The sequence below is a fragment of the Zalophus californianus genome, chromosome 4, assembly GCF_009762305.2.
Source record: "Zalophus californianus isolate mZalCal1 chromosome 4, mZalCal1.pri.v2, whole genome shotgun sequence".
In the NCBI taxonomy this organism is placed as follows: domain Eukaryota; kingdom Metazoa; phylum Chordata; class Mammalia; order Carnivora; family Otariidae; genus Zalophus; species Zalophus californianus.
This window is the reverse complement of record NC_045598.1, coordinates 179,694,384-179,712,930: the sequence shown is the minus strand read 5'-3', so window position 1 is coordinate 179,712,930 and position 18,547 is coordinate 179,694,384. Positions and strand designations below refer to the sequence as shown.

Genomic DNA, 18,547 nt, shown 5'->3' with positions numbered 1-18,547 from the left:
GCCTCTGTGTCATTCGCTGCTGGGCCAGTGTCCTCCTCTCTGTCCACAGCCTCTTAGCCCAATGTTTCTGACCCCGAGTCTTGGCCACAACTCCTTCACCTGCTGGCCCAGCATCTGTCCCTGGCTCTGTCTCACACACATCTCTTGTACACGCGAGTCCTTTTCTCAGTTGCACAAAGAGAGAAGAAGGGATTGAACTGCTTCCGTGTTTCTACTCCCTTGAATGCTATCCTTTTTTCAGAAATGTGTCTAAGTCACGCCTTTCTTCCTAGGCATGGCCCGTGGCCTTTGCCTAGCCATGAGATTGCTGGGATTCCTGTCTGCCAACCACAGAGACCTTCCCCCAGGTGTGGGGGAAATGAAGCTGTGGGCAGAGAGGCAGATGAGCCCGTGCTGCGGGCCCTGACGTCATTCCTCAGGAGCCTAGTGGCTACCGTGTGCCAGAGGCTGGGCTAGCAGGTGGGGTGACGAAGATGTCCAAGGCACAGGCCCTGCCTTTGAGGTGCTCGCTCAATGAGTAGGTCGTCGTCATTTCTGTTGCATTCCATCAGAGAGCTGTGAATAATAGTTTCCATTTGTGTCATGCTCCCTGTGGCCCAGCACTGTGCTCTGCACTCCATAGTTTATCTTTTGTGATGCTCATACCCATCTGGTGGAGTAGATACTGTTTTGTTCCCATTTTATAGATGAGGGGACTGAGGCTTAGTAGAAAAAGCATTGTAGCCCATAGCCCAGGCTCATACCCACTGGGTGGGGGTGGGGCTGGAGGTCAAACCCAGGCTTGTCTGGCTCTGAAATCTGCACCCTTAACCACTGCCCAATGATGAATGGTGGTAGGCTGACAGGAAGGAGGGAGTGGTCAAGTCTGGGTAGGGAAGAATTCCCAGAAGTTGACTTTGGGGAGACTCTTTGCAGGTTGTATAGAAGTTCACCACGAGTGGGAGGGGTTTGGTGTTGCAGAGAGAAGGGAAAGAGGGCCAAAGTGATGGAGGCAGAGTAACACAGCGTGTTTGGAGATGGAGAGTCACCTTGAGTGGCCAGAGAGCAGGGTTAAAGGAGGACATGGACATTTGGGCTGCAGGGTCAGGCTGCAGCCCCTGGGGTGATGGCTCATGTGTGTGACAGCAGAGTGGATGGCCAGAAGCAGAGCGAGGGGCCTTCTGCAGCCCAAATGGTCTCATAGTCAGTCCCACACGTAAGAGGGTTAAGAATCACTGGTTTGGAATGTTTTCTACCTGGAAAGGGAATTAACAGATGCAGTGGTTTACCCTAGCATAGAACTTTCTTTGACATTTTGATTGTTATGGCTCAATGAAGTCTGAGAGTGTGAGATCTGAGAGCCAATCCCGAGGACTCACACTAAACACCGTGCTGACAAAAAACGCCTACCTGAATGGCATTCACAGCTCAGAGGGTTCCCTTGAGAGGCTGCTGGAGGCGTCCTTCAGTACCAGTGATGGCTCATGGAAATGTACCAGTGGTTGGAAGGAGTGTCTTACTAAAATAAAGCTATATTTGAAAATCATCAGCCCTGGTAACGCCACTTTAGCTCCTTTCTTCCTGCAGCAGTGTCCTAGAGTTACAGGAGGTTCTGTGCAGGAGGCCCCATGTTAGCCCTCCGCCGTCCTCTCCCGTCCGGGAGGTTCGGTGGGACGCCCTCCGCCGTCCTCTCCCGTCCGGGAGGTTCGGTGGGACGAGCAGTGACGGGAGGGCTGGTTAGTACAGATCCTGGAGGCTGGCGGCGCAGCTCTGTATCCCAGCACACACCCCTACCAGCTACTTGAGCTTGGGCTTAGCTGTACCGCTCCGTGTGTTTCTTCATGTACAACATGGAGGGTACTTGTATTACGTATGTCCTGGACCTAGTCCCGGTGACGTACTTACCTCGTACCTCACTCCTAGTAGATGCTCAATCAGCGGCAGTCGCTGTTATTGATGTTACCATCGGGGCGTCAGGATGGGTAGTGACAAGCCTGTAGACCCGTGGTCAGGACTTCTGGGTAGACCAGGTAGCCGTGTGACCTGCAGCCACCGGTGCACTTAACCTTGTTTCTTCATCTTTAAAATGAGGATAATGACACCAGCTCCTTCCTACTGTTGTGCGGAGTTGAGAAGCGCTTGGGCGGTCGTAGGTGCTGTGGCGCAGACACACCACGTAGGGCACAGAGTACGGGGCTTTGGCCAGTCCTGTCCTCTGCCCTGCCCTCCTGTTTCTGGTTCTCCTCAGCCAGCCCCTTCCCTGAGGCACCCGGGGGATCCTGTGGGTGTCCAGGCAGGGGAGGAAGGGGCTGGACTTCGCACAGCAGTCTTTGGAAGGGTGGGCAGGACATGAGCTCGAGCCCCAGAGACAGCTGTGCCCCTGTAGGGTCCAGGGATTTCTTCTGGGCTCGTGGCAGCGTGGGGCTCTGTGCTCCCATCGTGGGATGGGTCCCATAGGAGTTATTCTCACCAGTCTTTCTGCCTTCTCCCGGACAAAGAGCATGTATGCGGTTTTGCTGCCCCCCCCTCCCATTAGAAAGTTCTTCACTGTTCAGGTGCCTCGTCCCCCAATGAGGACGTTCCCTGCTCCTCTTACCAGTGAGGTTTTGACACCGTTTCCTTTCCGTAGCACCCAACCCTGTTCACCGTTGACCTCATTCCACATTATCAGTCTAGTTTGTACATGGACATTGCCCAGGCCAGATCAGAAACCCAGCAAGAGCAGCAGCGTTTGCTTTGCTTTGGGGCCTTCTGCTCTCCATCCACGCCCTGCACCTAGTCGGTACTTAATAAATGCTAAGGTCTGAGTGAGGATGGCAAGAGTGACTGAGAGTCTCGCCCCGCAGATGGCCAGTTATCACCATCCTGCCGAATAGCGTCCACACAGACCGTCTGTGGGTTGTGTATTCTGAGTCTGGCTGCCAGACCTAGTCTCCTGGCATTGCAACCTCTGGGTGAACTTGAGGTTTTACTCTTCTTTCCCTGCGCCCAAGCTAAGGACAAGATCCTGAGCCAATGGGACATCCCCCAAGTCCTGTGATCTTACAGGCCTTGTCTGGGGGCGGGCTGCTCATCTTTTTGACATAGTCCTTGAATAGCCAAAAATAAATAAATAAATAAATAAATACTGTCAGAGCCCAAAGTGGTGCTTAGTTTTGTTTCAAAGTTACAAACGCATTCCATTCTAGTTCGAGACTTTTCAGTTCCTTTCTGGAACCAGAGGGGTGCCTGTCTGCCAAGTCCTGAGTCCCCTTATTCCATTCCCCTGCCTGAAGATGCAACTTGACATCTGATTTTCCCTGTAGGTAACGATGTGGGTCCATCATCATCAAGTAAGACCACAAACAAGTTTGAGGGACTGTCTCAGCAATCAAGGTAAGCTGCCTTCATGTTTCTCCCTCAGCTGGGATCACAGTTCACTGTTCGGAATTCTAGAAAGAGGTGTTGGTGGCAGTCTGCTCAAAGTTTGGCCCGCCCCTGATCGTGAGGAGAAAGGAAACGTGGACTGTCAGTGTGCACCCGTCCCTTGGGCCCCCATGACAAGCCACTGTCCCCCGGCACGTTGGCAGGCCGGGCTGTCCAGTGCCAGGTTCTCCCCCTTCCCGGTTCCCGATGGGGACTGGCCTCACTCACTTCCCTCATGCCAGAGTCTACCAGAATGAGGTTGTATTTTTCATTTTTTAATTAAGTAGCTTTGTTTTGTTACTCTTGACTCCTTTTTGCGGACTTGAGAATGAAAACAGTTCTCAGGGAAATCTGACAGCCCAGAGATTTTTCAGACGTAAAAACAGGACTCTTTCCAAGTGCCCCGTTTGTACGATTTTCTAAGGCTAGGCTAAAAGCAGCATCCCTTCCTTCCATCCTTTCACAGAAATGGGATACTTTGGAAGATCTTCTGTGGGCAACATTTATGTCCCAACGCAAAGAATTTTCTCTAGAGGCCCTATCTGAGATAAAGACACAAAGAGCCACTTTCAGTCCCAAAACCTCAGGGAGAAGGAGTCAGCTGGTGTGTGAAGGTTGCTTTCCAGAGTTTATCAAAGAGCAAAACAAAGTTCTCATTTATTTTAATGCCACTGTCCTATTTAGTCTTTACGACTTTGTCAGATAGGCCGGTTACTACTTCCTCCATGGTGTAGGCCAGGGAGTGGCCCCGAGAACTTGAGAGGTGAGGCGGCGGCAGATGTCAGAGCTGGACTCAGCCCCCTTGTCCTCCAGACTCCACATCCCCTGTCGTCCCCTCCCCTTGGGTCCTGACTTCCACCGGGGGCTGGGAGGCGGGGCTCAGACTGCCGTTCCGGCGTCTTCTTCCAGAGGAGGGTAGTGTCTGATACTTGGAGAGTGCCCACAAAATGCTGTTTAAGCAGAATCAGGCCACGTGCACACAGCGGCGACCTCGTGTTCCTTTGCAGAGGAAGCAGCCTAGGCCCACGGGTGTTCAGTGTTGACCCCGGGCCTTGGTTAGGAACCAGCGTCGTGCTCACATCAGTAATCGGCAGGTGTGCTTCCCCGAGAACATGCTGAGGCCGGACGTGAGAAACACATGCTCCAGAGCGGTTCACCGCTTCCAGACTCGCCGGGACGTTATGTCCATGGCCCGGGGGCAGTAGGATTTCACGAGAGCTGAGGAGAGAGCGGTTAGGAGGTGACAGCACGTGCATTTCGTCTTCTTTGACTGCGTTTTGTTCATTTGGTTTGGCTTTCCCTGTTCTTTTAAATGCAGTTAGGAGAGAAAGAGGGGAAAGCCAATTCTTGGGACATCATAGGACAGAAGAGGACAAGCGAGAGATTCAGAGGGGCTCTTGGCACGGAGGACTCCGGTGCTCGGCTGCTATTCCTCCTTAAGGCTGCAGGGCCCTGGCGTCCTCTGAGAATAGCTCCAGCCTCTTGCTAAAGGAGCACTGTGGGAGCCCGCGGCCCTGGCATGTCGGTGGTAGCAGGGGCATGGAGAGGAACATTAGATTATTCAGACCCTTGGGGTGGACTTCTGTTCCTGAGACTTGAGTGTTTTTCCCTACTCGTTTGGTAAGTGCTCCGAGTGGAGGGAAAGCCTGGAGGTCTGAGACCCAAGCTTTCTGCTCTGGTGCTGCGGAGGACGCGGGAGCTCTGGCATTGAACAGAGCGAGGTCTCCATTTACATCTCCTCCCCTGGCCAGCCTTGGGACCCTCTGCTGAAACGCCCCAGACTTCAGTGTCCTCCCCTGGAAGTGGGGGTGGCAAGAGTTAGGGTGAGAGATAGAATCCCACGAGGAGACGGACTTCCATGTGGTCCCCCGGGGCCATGCTCCACCGGCTGCTCAGACATTTTACCTCTGTGGACAGGTTTCGAGGGGAGGAGGTGGTGGCTTTATCATTCACAGAGCTGGCCTGTTCACCCTTTCCTGGGTCCTCCCCAGCCAGGCAGATTTTGAATAGTGGAAAACGGACTGTAATCTTTTATTAAAGAAATTTTGAAAGGGTTTTTAGAGAATTCAGCATAACTCTTGTGATTTCCTTGAATATTAGATCACTTAATGATATTATAGCATTTTGAGATCCTAAATGATTCTTATTTATTAATTAGCACCGGCTCTGCAAAGACTGCCCTTGGTCCAAGAGTTCTTCCTAAACTACCTCAGAAAGGTAAGATTTCTCTTTCTCGTGTTCACGTAATTAGACTGTCATGGTACCCTCCAAGGGGACATTTGTCTCTGTCTCTCTAGTTCATGGCTTGATCTCAGATGTCTAAAGCAGCACCTAGCGTGGAGTAGGTACCCAATTAAATATCTGTTCAATGGAGAAAGATATTTATAAACTCAGTTTTTGTGATTAGCAAAACACCATACTTCTCCCAAAAAACCACAGTCCTTTTCTAGAAGATGTTATCATCCCTGGGTCTGGGGATACCATTCTTTCTCCTCTTGCAAACACAGTCCAAGTACCACCTCTGCCACTCACTTGTCGAGTGACCTGGGCAGGGGACTTGGATGGAAGCTTCCTGAAGCCTCAGATTCCTCACCTGTAAATGTGGGCAGGAATACCTGCTTCATGAGGTTTTATAAGGGCCAAATGAGATCATGCTTCAGAAAGCCCCTTGCTTTCTGTGGCACAGAAATCCTTCCCTGGGATAGCATCCGTCATGCAAAGTAGAGATCCTCATGCTCTGAGAAGTACAAGAAAGCAGTGTTTCCCTGCCAAGCAAAGACACTCGGTTCTTTGACCAAATCTTCCTGAATCCTGATCGAGCTTTTCATCCATAAGACCAGCATGTCCGTTGTCTTATCTGCTCCCTCTTCTTTGTTGCCAGCTCCAGTTTGGGAGCTGAGAACATCCACAGACACCTTTGGTTCATCCTGTCCATCCTCACTTAGGTCCGCAAGGCCACAGGGCCCACGCTAGGTGCAGACGGGGCTCAGAGGACTTGTGGCCGCTCCATGGGTTTCGGTACCCACGGCAAGACCTTTGACCCAAAAGTCAAAGTTAGGGCGCCTGGGTGGCTCAGTTGGTTGAGCGACTGCCTTCGGCTCAGGTCAGGATCCTGGAGTCCTGGGATCGAGTTCCGCATCGGGCTCCCTGCTCGGTGGGGAGTCTGCTTCTCCCTCTGACCCTCTTCCCTCTCGTGCTCTCTATCTCTCATTCTCTCTCTCTCAAATAAATAAAATCTTAGAAAAAAAAAAAAGTCAAAGTTAGGGATTTGTGGGGGGAAGCTGGGATTCACCCCTCTCCTGAGGTCTTCAGGAAAGTGGCATATTTGGAGGAGCACTGACCGGGCTCCTGTGTCCTACGATGAGAGGTAGCTGCCGGTTCATTCTCCGTGGGGCACAGAGGAAGCTTCCCCTGGATTTACTGAGTCTTTATCTCAAGTCGTTGTTTTCTTCCTTTAACCTCTGCCCAGAGGGCTGTCCTGATCCCAGAGAAGTTTGACATGTTTCCGGGGTACTGTTCCCACTTGCCTACCATCTGCCCCGATTCAGTCCTGTGCTCTTCCCGCATCCACCGCACGGTACCACTGATTCCTTCCACCTGCCTGTCGGCTCCCTTCCTGCTCCCGAACCACAGCGATTCTTACCCCACCGTCCCCAGCCCTGTGGCCAGTGCCACTTTCTCACTGTCCCACATCCCCTCCTGGGCCGGCCTCGTCTCTCCTAACGCTCTCCCTCCTCTTCCGCACCCCTCCTGTGCGGTTCTGCTCGCTTGACCCGCTCTGGGCCGGCTCCGCACACCTGCACATGCTGGAGAAGCAGAGTGAGGATGGCAGCTGCGCTCTGCTTCCTGTCTGCTGAGCTCACGTGGTCCTCTGAGGCTGCCTGGAGGCCTCCATCTGCAGGATCCACTGACTGCCTAGCCCCCGCGTCCTTCACACCTTCTCTGTTCTCAAAACGACTTCGCTTCTTTGTTCTCAGTGAACAGGACGTGAGCCCCCCCCGCCCCCGCACCTCACCCTCATGGCCCACCACATGCCCTGGCCTGCCTGCACATGGCATCCAGGAAGTGGCCTGCCATGTCCTCAGCTGGGCCCCGTGCTTCCGCACCAGCCTCACCCCTCCCCGACTCGGGGATGGCGCCCTGGCGTGTGCCGTTCACCCTGAGCCATTCCGTTCACCCAGAAGCCAGCGTGCTGTGAGCACTGCAGCCGGGCCATCTCCCTCCAACCACCGCCTCGTTGTACTGCTCCCGTTCTTTTCTCTTGCTGTCTCTTTTTACTGAAATTGCCCATAATAAACATAGACAAAAATATTTTTATTTATTTATTTATTTGACAGAGAGAAATAGCGAGAGCAGGAACACAAGCAGGGGGAGTGGGAGAGGGAGAAGCAGGCTCCCCACGGAGCAGGGAGCCCGATGCGGGGCTCGATCCCAGGACCCTGGGATCATGACCTGAGTCGAAGGCAAGATGCTTAACGACTGAGCCACCCAGGCGCCCCAGACAAAAAAACTTTAAAACACGGAATAGTGTAATACAGCCTTCCCCACCTCACCCCCAGATGTGCATCACGCCATCTCCAGCAATGATCAGGTCATACCCGAGCTCATTCCGTCTGTTTCCCGCCCCCAGTCAGTCTGTAGCAGATGTGGACCTCATACCACTTACACACGCTGCATACCGTTACCACGTCTCAGATGCTTTATCATATTTTAAAAATCCAAAATTTCTTAATACCTTAAAATACCCAGTTTACATTTCTGATTGTCTCATAAACACCTTTTTTCTTTAACGAATTATTCAAATCAAGATTGAATGAGATAAGGTCTAGTTCATTCAGCCTCTTAGGTTTCTTAGGCTGAAGGTCTCCGTGCATCTCTCCCCCTTTCTGGTAACACATAATGTTGGAGGGAACTGGGTTATTCGTCCTAGTAGATTTTTCCAGTTTGGATTTTGCATCCCCATGTGGTTGTTAAACATGTTCCTCTGTCCTCCACATGTCAGTCGGAAGTTGGATCCTGAGACCCCATCAGATACAAGCTCAGGCTTTGGCAGAACTGCTTCCTGGGTGGTGGTGGTGGTGTCCCGTCAAGAGGTAGATGCTGACTGTCTCTCTCTGTGTGAAGTGTGCAGCTGTTTGCACTCAAAGCCCGGATCCATTCACCCATCCTCTGTTAGAACCACTGCACAATGGTGCGCCTGGATGGATCAGCCGGTTAAGCATCTGCCTTCGGCTCAGGTCGTGATTCTAGGGTCCTGGGATCGAGCCCCTCATCAGGCTTCTGGCTCATCGGGGAGCCTGCTTCTCCCTCTCCCTCTGCCCACTGCTCTGCCTGCTTGTGCTCTCTCTGTCTCTGTATCTCTGTGTCTCAAATGAACAAATAAAAAAAATCTTAAAAAAAAAAAGAACCACTGCATGAGGCCACTGGCCAGGGCTCGAGTCCAGCCCTGTCTTACACCGCTGTGTGCAGCATCCCCTCTGGTTGGGAATCAGGGCCAGACTTTTGCACAGTTTTTCTCCCTCTGCCTCCTCTTCAGTTATGTTCTTAGAAGCCATTCTCAGGAGTGGAATGATCACGGCCAAGGGAAGAGCGTTTTAGTAGGTTGTACTCTGCATAGTGGTGCTTTTCAAAGGAGCGTGGCCCCTTGCTTTCCACCCAGTCCTGCCTGCGCACCCCAGCTACACCATCACCTCCCGGGTTTTTGCAGGGAGTGGGGCTCGGGCTGGAAATTCCCGATCCTTTCTTGTTCCTAATGGGCCTCGCTCCAGCGGTGTATTCTCTGTGGTCCAGCTTTGGGGGAAGGTTTGCTTGTCAGCCCTTCGGAGTTAAAAAGGCAGTGCAGAAAGGACTTTTCTTTTTCTTTTTCTTTTTTTTTTAAGATTTTATTTATTTGGCAGAGAGCAGGAGAGCACAGGCAGGGGGAACGGCAGAGGGAGAGGGAGAAGCAGGCTCCCCGGCTGAGCAGGGAGCCTGACGTGGGACTCGATCCCAGGACCCTGAGATCATGACCTGAACCGAAGGCAGACGCTTAACCGACTGAGCCTCCCAGGCGTCCCTAGAAAGAACTTTTAATTGGAGAGGGGAAAACACAAAACCAGCTTGGAAATCAAATAGACAAAGGCCAGGCAAGCTTCCCTAGAGGAGAAACTCTTTTCTTATTTTTTTCTACCTATTATAAAAGCACATGTATTCATTCTAGAAGATTTTTAAAAATACAGATAATCCAAGAGAAGAAAAGCACAAACCACCGGCTGTCACATATCACCCAACATACACAATTTGGTATGTCCTTTCTACTGTACTTTTTTTGTTTTAGGTTTCGATTTAAGCTGGGGTGCTTTTTTCACATAATACATCAGAAACATTTTCCATCACACATGACTTTTACTGGCCGTGTGGTGTTCTGCCATCTGGTGCCATGAAGAGTGACGGAGGCCGTGTCATTGCGCAGCCGCATGGAGTGCAGCTTTTCCATTGTGAACGGCGTCATGCTGAACTTTCGGGCACAAGCATCGCATTGCCTGGCTCCGATCCTTCTTAAGGGATCAGGTCCTTGAACCGGACTTGAGTGTTTCGGGGTTCTGTCCACCCAGCGCTTGCAGTTTCTGTTCCCCCATCAGTGGTGCCCAGCAAGGCTGGCCAGCCCCGCTGCCCCGGGGAGTTCCCCCAACTCCCCCCTTCACTGCCTGCCTTAGACTTTCCTTTACCCAGTTTTTGACTTGTAGGAGAGGACTCGGGCTTGCTTTAGCTCTGTGAGCTGAGCCACGTCAGCTGAAGGTCAAGGGCCAGCCTGTGAGCTGGGACACAGCCAAGCGGACCACAAGCAGAAGCCGCCACAATACAGCTTGTGACAGTTTGCTGCACCGGGGTTCATCTTTTCTTTCCTTCTTCCCTTCCTTCCCTTCCTTCCCTTCCTTTTCTTTCTTTCTTTCTTCCTTCCTTCCTTCTTCCTTCCTTCCTTCCTTCCTTCCTTCCTTCCTTTCTTTCTTTCTTTTTCTTTCTTTTTTTCTTTCTTTCTTTCTTTCTTCTTTCTTTCTTTTTCTTTCTTTCTTTCTTTCTTTCTTTTTCTTTCTTTCTTTCTCTTTTTAATAAACTGTAAGAATATCTTTCTGAATATATTATACTTGTAGAATAAAATTCTTAGTGTGCCTTAGTCAGCTGTTTCCTTGCTGAATGCATATTCCATGCTTGGCCTCTGTACCAGGAGCCAGAGTTCCAAGAATAAGTAAAAGTACGAATCCTGGCCTCAAAGAACCCTGCCTGGCAGTAGTGGTAATACTCTTATATGATACATAGAGCCTTCCCGGTCCTGTTAGGAAATTCTTTACCTGCATTAACTCACGTTTTAGAGATAAAGAAGGTGAGGCACAGGGAGGTTGTATCATTTACCCAAGATCACACAGCAAGTTAAGTACATGGTGGAGCTAGTCTTGGAGACGTGTCCTTAGTGTCCTAGGTCCCACCGAAAGAGCCCTGCAAAGAGCTGTGGGGATGGCTCCGCAAACTAGAATCCCCACACGGTGCAGACTGACAGAGCCATGGCCGTACAGAGAATAGGGAGGACCTGCCTAGCACATTCTCCCAAACATATTAAGTGGGCAAGAAACGAAGTTGCAGACAGAGTATGTGCTGTAATCCATGTATGGGATTAAGTACATGTGGCTGTATCACCAAAATGTAGCAGAGGTTCCCTCAGAGGGGTGGGGGAGGTGGCAAGAGGAGAGACCTTTGACCTCTTATGTAGTATAGGAATCCTAGAGACACAGGGAATTCATAATAAATTCTGATACGGCTACAGAACGGGACAGAATGCAACATTAAAAATTATGTACTGCTGGGCGCCTGGGTGGCTCAGTAGGTTAAGTGACTGCCTTCGGCTCAGGTCACGATTCTGAGGTCCTGGGATCGAGCCCCGCATTGGGCTCCCTGCTCAGCGGGGAGTCTGCTTCTCCCTCTGCCTCTGCCCACTCCCCCGCTCGTGCTCTCTCACTCTCTCTCAAGTGAATAAATAAAATCTCTTAAAAAAAAATTATGTACTGCCACTAGAGGAATTTTATTGACCTGGCAGATACTCTTGCAAAAGCAGTATTTAGATAAAAGCAGGAAAACATGTGGAAGGGTCCAGAAGGAAGTGCAGCACATTACCATAAATGGCTACATTTAGGGGGTAGGCTTGTGGAAAACCTAACTCTATACTTCTGATTTTCTGTAACCTGTTTGTATTCCAGTCATGTTGTGTTGTTTTGTTTTGTTTTAATTCTGGATTAGTTTGGACATCCCGTTCTTACATGACTGAGGCATGAAATCACATATGGTCATGTGGATGCCTTCCAGGCTTCCGGCTTCTATCGTCTAAGAACAGGCAGTACACACCTGTGCACCTGGGTCTGGCCCCGGAGTGGGCACTCACTCTCTGCCGGTCTTCTCGGTGACCAAAGGAGGGGGCAGCACTCCCCCTCCCCGGCGCCCCCTCTGGTGACCTCCATCCCTGTGCTTGCTTCCCACAGTGGCACTAAGGAAAACAGAAACCAGCCATCACCTCTCCCTAGACAAAGCCAGCAGCCCGCCCGAGATCTTCCAGAAGTCCTCGCAGTTGGCAGAGCTACCACAGAAGCCACCACCTGGAGACCTGCCCCCGAAGCCCTCAGAACTGGCTCCCAAACCCCAGATCGGAGATTTGCCACCGAAGCCAGGAGAACTGCCCCCCAAGCCCCAGCTGGGCGACCTGCCCCCCAAACCCCAGCTGGCAGACTTACCTCCCAAGCCGCAGATGAAGGACCTGCCTCCCAAACCACAGCTGGGAGACCTGCTGGCAAAGTCCCAGACTGGAGAGGTCTCCCCCAAGGCCCAGCAGCCCCCCGACATCACCCAGAAGTCGCACCCAGCGGATCTCTCCCCAAACGTGCAGTCCAGAGACGCCATCCAAAAGCAAGCATCCGAAGACTCCAATGACCTCACGCCCACCCTGCCAGAGACGCCCGTACCACTGCCCAGGAAAATCAATACGGTGAGTAGAGGCCAGTTTTGAGGTTTTTGCAAACCCTCTGCCATGCCCCGAAACCCAGCGGGAGGGTATGTGCTCCAGCAACACAGAAAGATCACAGGCTTGCTTACCTGCACCGGCTGTGGTTCCGGCGGCGGGCAGAGCTGAGCCCAGTGGTTAGGGATGTGGGCGCTGGACTCCAGCAGGTGGGCTTCACGACCTGCTGTCACCGCGTGACCTGGGCCCCTTACTTCTCTGGGCCTCGGTACCCTTGTACACAGAAAGGAGCTGGTGCAGCAGATGAGCTCACAGGCAGTAAGTGCGGTGACCAAGGAGCGGCACCAGGCAGACGCTCAGCAAGGGGTCACCCTTGTCTTAAAGCCGGGAGGATGACACTTTTCCTTTCTCAGAGTCACAGGAAGGCAGGCTCCCTCTCGGGGTTCTGAGAATCGTCCACTCAGTTCTCACTGCATCTTCCCGGAGGGACTGGAGGCAGAGCCCCGAGAAGACTGGTGCAGGCAGAATTCAGTTGAAATCGCACATTCCCTCCTTTTCATGAAATGCTTTCTGTTCTAAAATATACCAATTTTATTTTAATATAAAAAAATGCTTTTTTCCCAAGAAACCCTTTTTTGGACAGGTGCTCCCAGAGGATTCAGTGGCTGTTGGTCCTGCCCACGGCTGCACCCCAGCGGGGGCACTGGCTTCCCAGGCTGAGGGAGGCCGGTTAATGAGGGGACTGAAAGGCCCCCCACTCCACACCACAGTTCTGCCCCCGCTCGTTATAAAAATAGCATTGCCGTAGAGTGTGACACCTACACACTAAAGGAGGGGTCGGGAAAACACTCGTTCTCCCACAGGCTGGAGGGCACCATATTCAGTACAGCAGGTGCCTTTGCTCGTCATGAGGGCACTGTCCCGGGAGCCCAGGCACCCCAGATGGCCTCGTGCAGGATCCCAGCTCATGCTCTGCACTTGACAGTGGTTTTGTGCCCTCATTTAATCCTCCCCATGATCAGTGTTCCCCCACGGGCCTTGGAGCTGAGACAACTAAGCCTTGCACTGCCCCGGGATGAGCCACAGAAAGGAGTGGGGAGATTGAGGGAGACACCGGGGCACAGAGAGAACTCACTGGACCCAAAACATGCAGAAACACAGCTTGCTTTTTTTTAATACTAATTATTGAATGAGCTAGGCAACAGAAACCTCCTTTGGAAGCGGATTTCTCTATTCCCATCTTCCTATTTGCAAAGAACCAGAAGTCCAGCAGATAAAAGTGCAAGTGAAAACTGATCGTGAATTAGAACATTTTGGGGAGGGGCGCCTGGGTGGCTCAGTGGGTTAAGCTTCTGCCTTCAGCTCAGGTCATGAGCTCAAGGTCCTGGGATCTCTGCAGGGAGCCTGCTTCTCCCTCTGCCACTCCCCCTGCTTGTGTTCCCTCTGCCACTCCCCCTGCTTGTGTTCCCTCTCTCGCTGTGTGTCTGTCAAATAAATAAAATCTTAAAAAAAAAAAAAAAAACATTTTGGGGAACTGCCTGGAATCCTCCCGCCCCGGGCCGCCGCCCTGTTTAACCAGCATGTGCTGACTTAGTACTTTGTGTGAGGGGACTGAGAAATTTGTTTATGCTGTGCATTCAGTATGCAGAAGCTGCACATTTTTCTTTACATCATGTTTCCCAAAACCATTTTTAGACTCTGCTGTCATCTCTGCAAGCTGCTGTTGGGGGTGGGGGAGGGCAGTGTGCCTCAGGGGTTTTGGTGGGGCTGGATTTCAGTCCCCACCCATAGTCTGCCCTCCCAAATGCTAGGCTCCGTTCTAGTGCTCGGGGAAGAGAGAGGGAGCACCCAGCACCTGGGCGCCTGGCAGATGGGCCTCCCCCTTGACAGAGGAGAAATTGAGGCGCAGTGAAGTTAAATCACACTCCCAAGGTCAGTGTGTCCTTTATTCCCGCTGAAGCCCCGTTTCTGTTTTGAAGGGGAAAAACAAGGTGAGACGAGTGAAGACCATCTACGACTGCCAGGCGGACAATGACGACGAGCTCACCTTCATGGAGGGGGAGGTGATCGTCGTCACAGGGGAAGAGGACCAGGAGTGGTGGGTATGTACCCTGCCGGCCGCCTCACGCGCCCCCAGCGTCCTCGCTGGCTGTCTTCCCTCACCGCAGTCATGCTGGAGACGCAGCCACGGCTCGGAAACAGGGTCGGGAGGATTAACGTGTGCCTGGGCTTGCCCCTCGTGCTCGTACAACCTGCGAGCCGCAGGTGTTTTTGGATGTGAGGCCAAAGCTCGGGCAGGCTAAGCATGTGACACAGCCAGGAGGCAGGCAGGCAAGATTCCGAAGCATCTCTGAGCCCAGAGCCTGAATGCTCTGCTCCCCATTCCGCGCCGTCCTCAGGCTCCAGCCTTCCTTCACCCAGCCCGCAGTCTGTCTTTGTTGAGTGGGGCATGATACCTTCCTCACTTGACTTCAGAGGAGTAGGTGAAAAATGTCTATAACAATCCCTTTTACATTAAAACTTGCTGCCCAGGTGTCTGGAAGGAAAGGCCTCATTGTCCTCACAATGATGGTGAGGTGGCCGTGTGCAGATCCTCAGTGACAAGAAGGGCAGCCCGATGGGCCTGTGCTGTTCCGACTGCGTCAGGAGTGAGGATCGTGGGACAGCCGGCAGGCCGGGGTGTCGTGGGTGGTGGCCTCACGTCTCTCCTGGCTGAGTGTTTCCCAGTATCAGCGTGGGATTCTGCTTCCTTGGCAGCTGTGTGGCACCAGCCCCGAGGGACCCCGTTCTGTCTGCTGAGAAAGGGACCTGTGGTTCACAGTTGAGCCGGCAGAGCCTGCTCGGGCCCAGAAACACACACACACGTACACACACGTACAGGTGTGCATGCACCTTTGGCTTTTCTTTCTTTGGGCCTGGAGAGTACCTCCAGACTCTCGATCACAGCTGTGGGGATTCTGCTTGGACCGAAGCAGGGCTCTCGGGCAGGGGCGGTTTTGCCCTCCAGGGACCCTTGGCAGTGTCAGAGTTTCAATTGTCAGGACCCAGGAAGGAGGTTCTCTGAGCTCTGGCCAGTGGAAGCCAGGGATGCTTGGGAGAACAGAATCACTGGCCCGGAATATGTGGGGTGCTGAAGCCGAGACGCCCCAAAGGAAGTGATGAGGCCTCTTTTTCTCTCTCTCGGGGAGGGACAAGCTGGGGGTGGCCCTCGTGGCCCTTCCTGCCTCTGTTAGGGTTGGGCCTGCTCCTGGTGGGGAGCCTGCTCCAGAGCCACGTTAGAATCATGACAAGGAGATGGGCTCTGAAGACCCTGATGTGAGTCGCTGAGTCATTCTCTGGCCTTGGCTAAGGAATGTCCCTTCCATAAGCCTGATTCCTGCTCAGAAATGGCACAGGAGTAACCTCGCCTCACAAGGATGTCCCAAAAACTCACTTGGGGATACGCAGGCAGTGATCAGATCCTTTGCTAAGAAACCTGTGACGACAGCAGAGGACCCAGAGGGGGTAAGTTGGGAAGTTTTCACTGGTCCCTCTGCCATCATCCTCGGCGGAAATTCTGTGTGCCATCAGCATATCTGCCGAGCCAGACATAAAAACAATGATTTCTGATTCACAAACCCACTCACATGCAGGACGCCAACCGGGTAAGGCCCCCTGAGGCGGGTAAGCCAGGTCTGCAGTCAGTTCCACCCCAGCATGAGAGAAGCGGCCCAAGGTCACAGACCTGGCGGTTCAGGGAAGCAGCCCGGGCGAGCCCGCACCCCTGCCGCAGCCGCCGTGGACACCGCAGCTGCTTTACGGATGGAGATGGAGAGGAGAGCTGGCCCGGCTCCTAAAGCCCCCTCCTCTCTCTGCGTTTGTCATCTGAAACCAGTGCGCGTGCCCTGCTCTTTGTGTCGAAGGCTCGGGATGGGATTCTCTTGCATGCGATGAGTGTCGGTCTAACAGAGATCATCGGGAAGTTCTCGCGGGGACTGTGGTCGCGGGCTCGGGCAGCAGACCGTGGAGTTGCCCTCACCGTCTCCTTCCCCCACGGCAACCAGGAAACAAGTTCTCCCGGAGAGCTCTTCCCATCTGTGGATGTTTTATGTAATCTCACCACAGGCCTGAGAGGAAAGGGTATTTTAGCCCCATTTTACAGACAAGAGGCCCAGCAAGGCTGGTCTGAGGTCGCTTAGCAAGAAAGGCCGTTGTGCACCCCGTGAAGAGCATGGACTCTGGAGTCTGCAGCCTGTGTGAGGCCGTGGGCAGGTTCTTCCACCCGGCCGGGGGGGAATGGACACTTGGGGTAGAAGCTGAGGGTCCCAGGAGGCGCTCCCTCACAGGACGGCCGAGTGTGTGCGGAGAGAACCACGTACAGGTGCGGAGTGGGCTGCACCTTCTGTTGTTAGTTATTCTGTTACGATTGCGTGTAGTCCCCCAAAGAGTGGGGGAGGGTCAGCGTGCCTTCCACCCTGGGCCTGTGGGCCGAGTCCACGGGGACCGTGACCCACGGGGCTTGTCCGTGGGCAGCTGCTGGCCTCCAGCCTGACAACTCTCTCTTCTCCCTACAGATTGGGCATATCGAAGGACAGCCTGAAAGGAAGGGGGTCTTTCCAGTGTCCTTTGTTCACATCCTGTCCGACTAGCAAAAAGCAGAACCTTCAGATCGTCCACATCCTCACGCAGGACCGCTGCCTCCACGTAACCCCGTGCACACGTGTGTATATAGCTGCTACAGAACGAGAGTCCCAGAAGGGCCACCTCAGGAGGGGATAGGTGTGTGTAAATACCCTGTGGGCTCCTGCCCTCGCCAGTGTTGGGGGGGCCCTGGGACCCGGCGCGCCTTACTGGTCTGCCACGGCCGTCCCGGGCATCTCGCACTTCCGCCTCTGTGCTGTTTTCCCAGCAGACAGACAAAACCAGGAATCTAGGAACTGCTGGCTTTGCCAATAAGAGTGGTCTCCAGCAACCGCTGAAAGGCAGAGAATCCACTCTGTGTCCCTAACGAAACAGTATTCTCAATTGTGTTACTGCAAATGCAACATTAGCAAAGAGGGTGTTCTGTTTTCCAGGTGAAACTTTTAGCTCCACGACAGACCAGCCTGTAGTTTATCTGTGTACACAGTTTACAGCTACAAAAACCGACTTTGGTATTTATTACAGAGAAGTGCTTGGTTCAATGTAAGTGTTACTCCTTCAGCAAAATATTCAGCCACCCAGCAGCTTCGGTGGCATTTTCCGGTCCCTGCAGCCTCGTGCAGGTTAGGCCAGGTGGGTGTATGCTGTCTTCTGGTGAGGAGTGCCCGCCCCTGAGATATTACCTCATTATGCAAAAATAACATATCCTTCACGACTATTTTGACAAAAGCTTAAAACACACCTGATGAAGCTCAACTTCCAGGAACCAAGGACCGCCAGGAAACATTAGCCTCTACATTATGCATGCATTTAGAAGCTTACCCGAAATCTGCCTTTTATAAAGGAATAGTATGGACAAGTGGAACTGTACATTTTTTAACTTGATCGCCATTAAAGCAGAAATTATAAGGTTGCAACAATATCTGTTTCTAGTCAGTCATTCGGCTTTCTCAGAGTTTGAAGTTCCGTCTCCTCTTACGAATTAGCGCCCTTCACCTGTGTTAAAGCCCCGAACACATCAGTTTTAATTATTTTCTTAGTTTGGCCCTTGATCAGTTCAAACGGGTGAAAAGATGATTCACGAAGATGAAAAAATTTAAAGTCGGCCCTTCACCCCGTTTCCCCGCCGCAGCATCCGGGTGCTGAAGGCAGGCTCTCCTTCGTCCATGCTCTTGATTCCGCCCCCATCGCAGGCGAGCTTGCTGGTCTGAAGCTCTGTTTGTAGACATGGTACTGTCAGGCCAGGTCACAGCCAGGCGCTCGGCCGCCACCGCGTGTGGCGCTCTGAGCCTCCCTCCGTGTCCGCCTGTCCGGGCCCTGTCCGTACGTCCGACCGCTAGGACGCCAGCCCCATCGGTCCAGGTAGCTGCCCTGCCCGATCAGCGGGGCTGCTCTCTTGATTCCGAGGCCCCCGGGTCCTGCTTAAACGGCTCTGTGGGCAACTGCACAGAAAGCTGGTATCGCCAAGCCCATAACCTCGGCAATAAGAGAGAAAGGTTCGTTTCGCAGAAGTACAGCTCCCCACCAAACCCCTAGGAAAAACCCTCTTTCGTAGAGTCTCCG

The 18,547-nt window shown here is 52.8% G+C and overlaps 1 protein-coding gene across 5 annotated transcripts in view; it reads left to right on the top strand.

The window, feature by feature from the left end:
* ASAP1 (ArfGAP with SH3 domain, ankyrin repeat and PH domain 1) overlaps positions 1-17,904 on the top strand; it is a 344,245-nt gene extending 326,341 nt beyond the window's left edge. For all 5 annotated transcript variants that reach the window (XM_027597676.2, XM_027597667.2, XM_027597647.2 and 2 more), the window contains 5 exons: positions 3,285-3,354; positions 5,543-5,601; positions 11,892-12,391; positions 14,344-14,466; positions 16,918-17,904. In XM_027597676.2, coding sequence (XP_027453477.1) covers positions 3,285-3,354; positions 5,543-5,601; positions 11,892-12,391; positions 14,344-14,466; positions 16,918-16,992 — 827 coding nt within the window. In that variant the 3' untranslated portion in view covers positions 16,993-17,904. The remainder of the gene's footprint in view (positions 1-3,284; positions 3,355-5,542; positions 5,602-11,891; positions 12,392-14,343; positions 14,467-16,917) is intronic.
* The last annotated feature ends 643 nt before the right edge of the window (positions 17,905-18,547 follow it).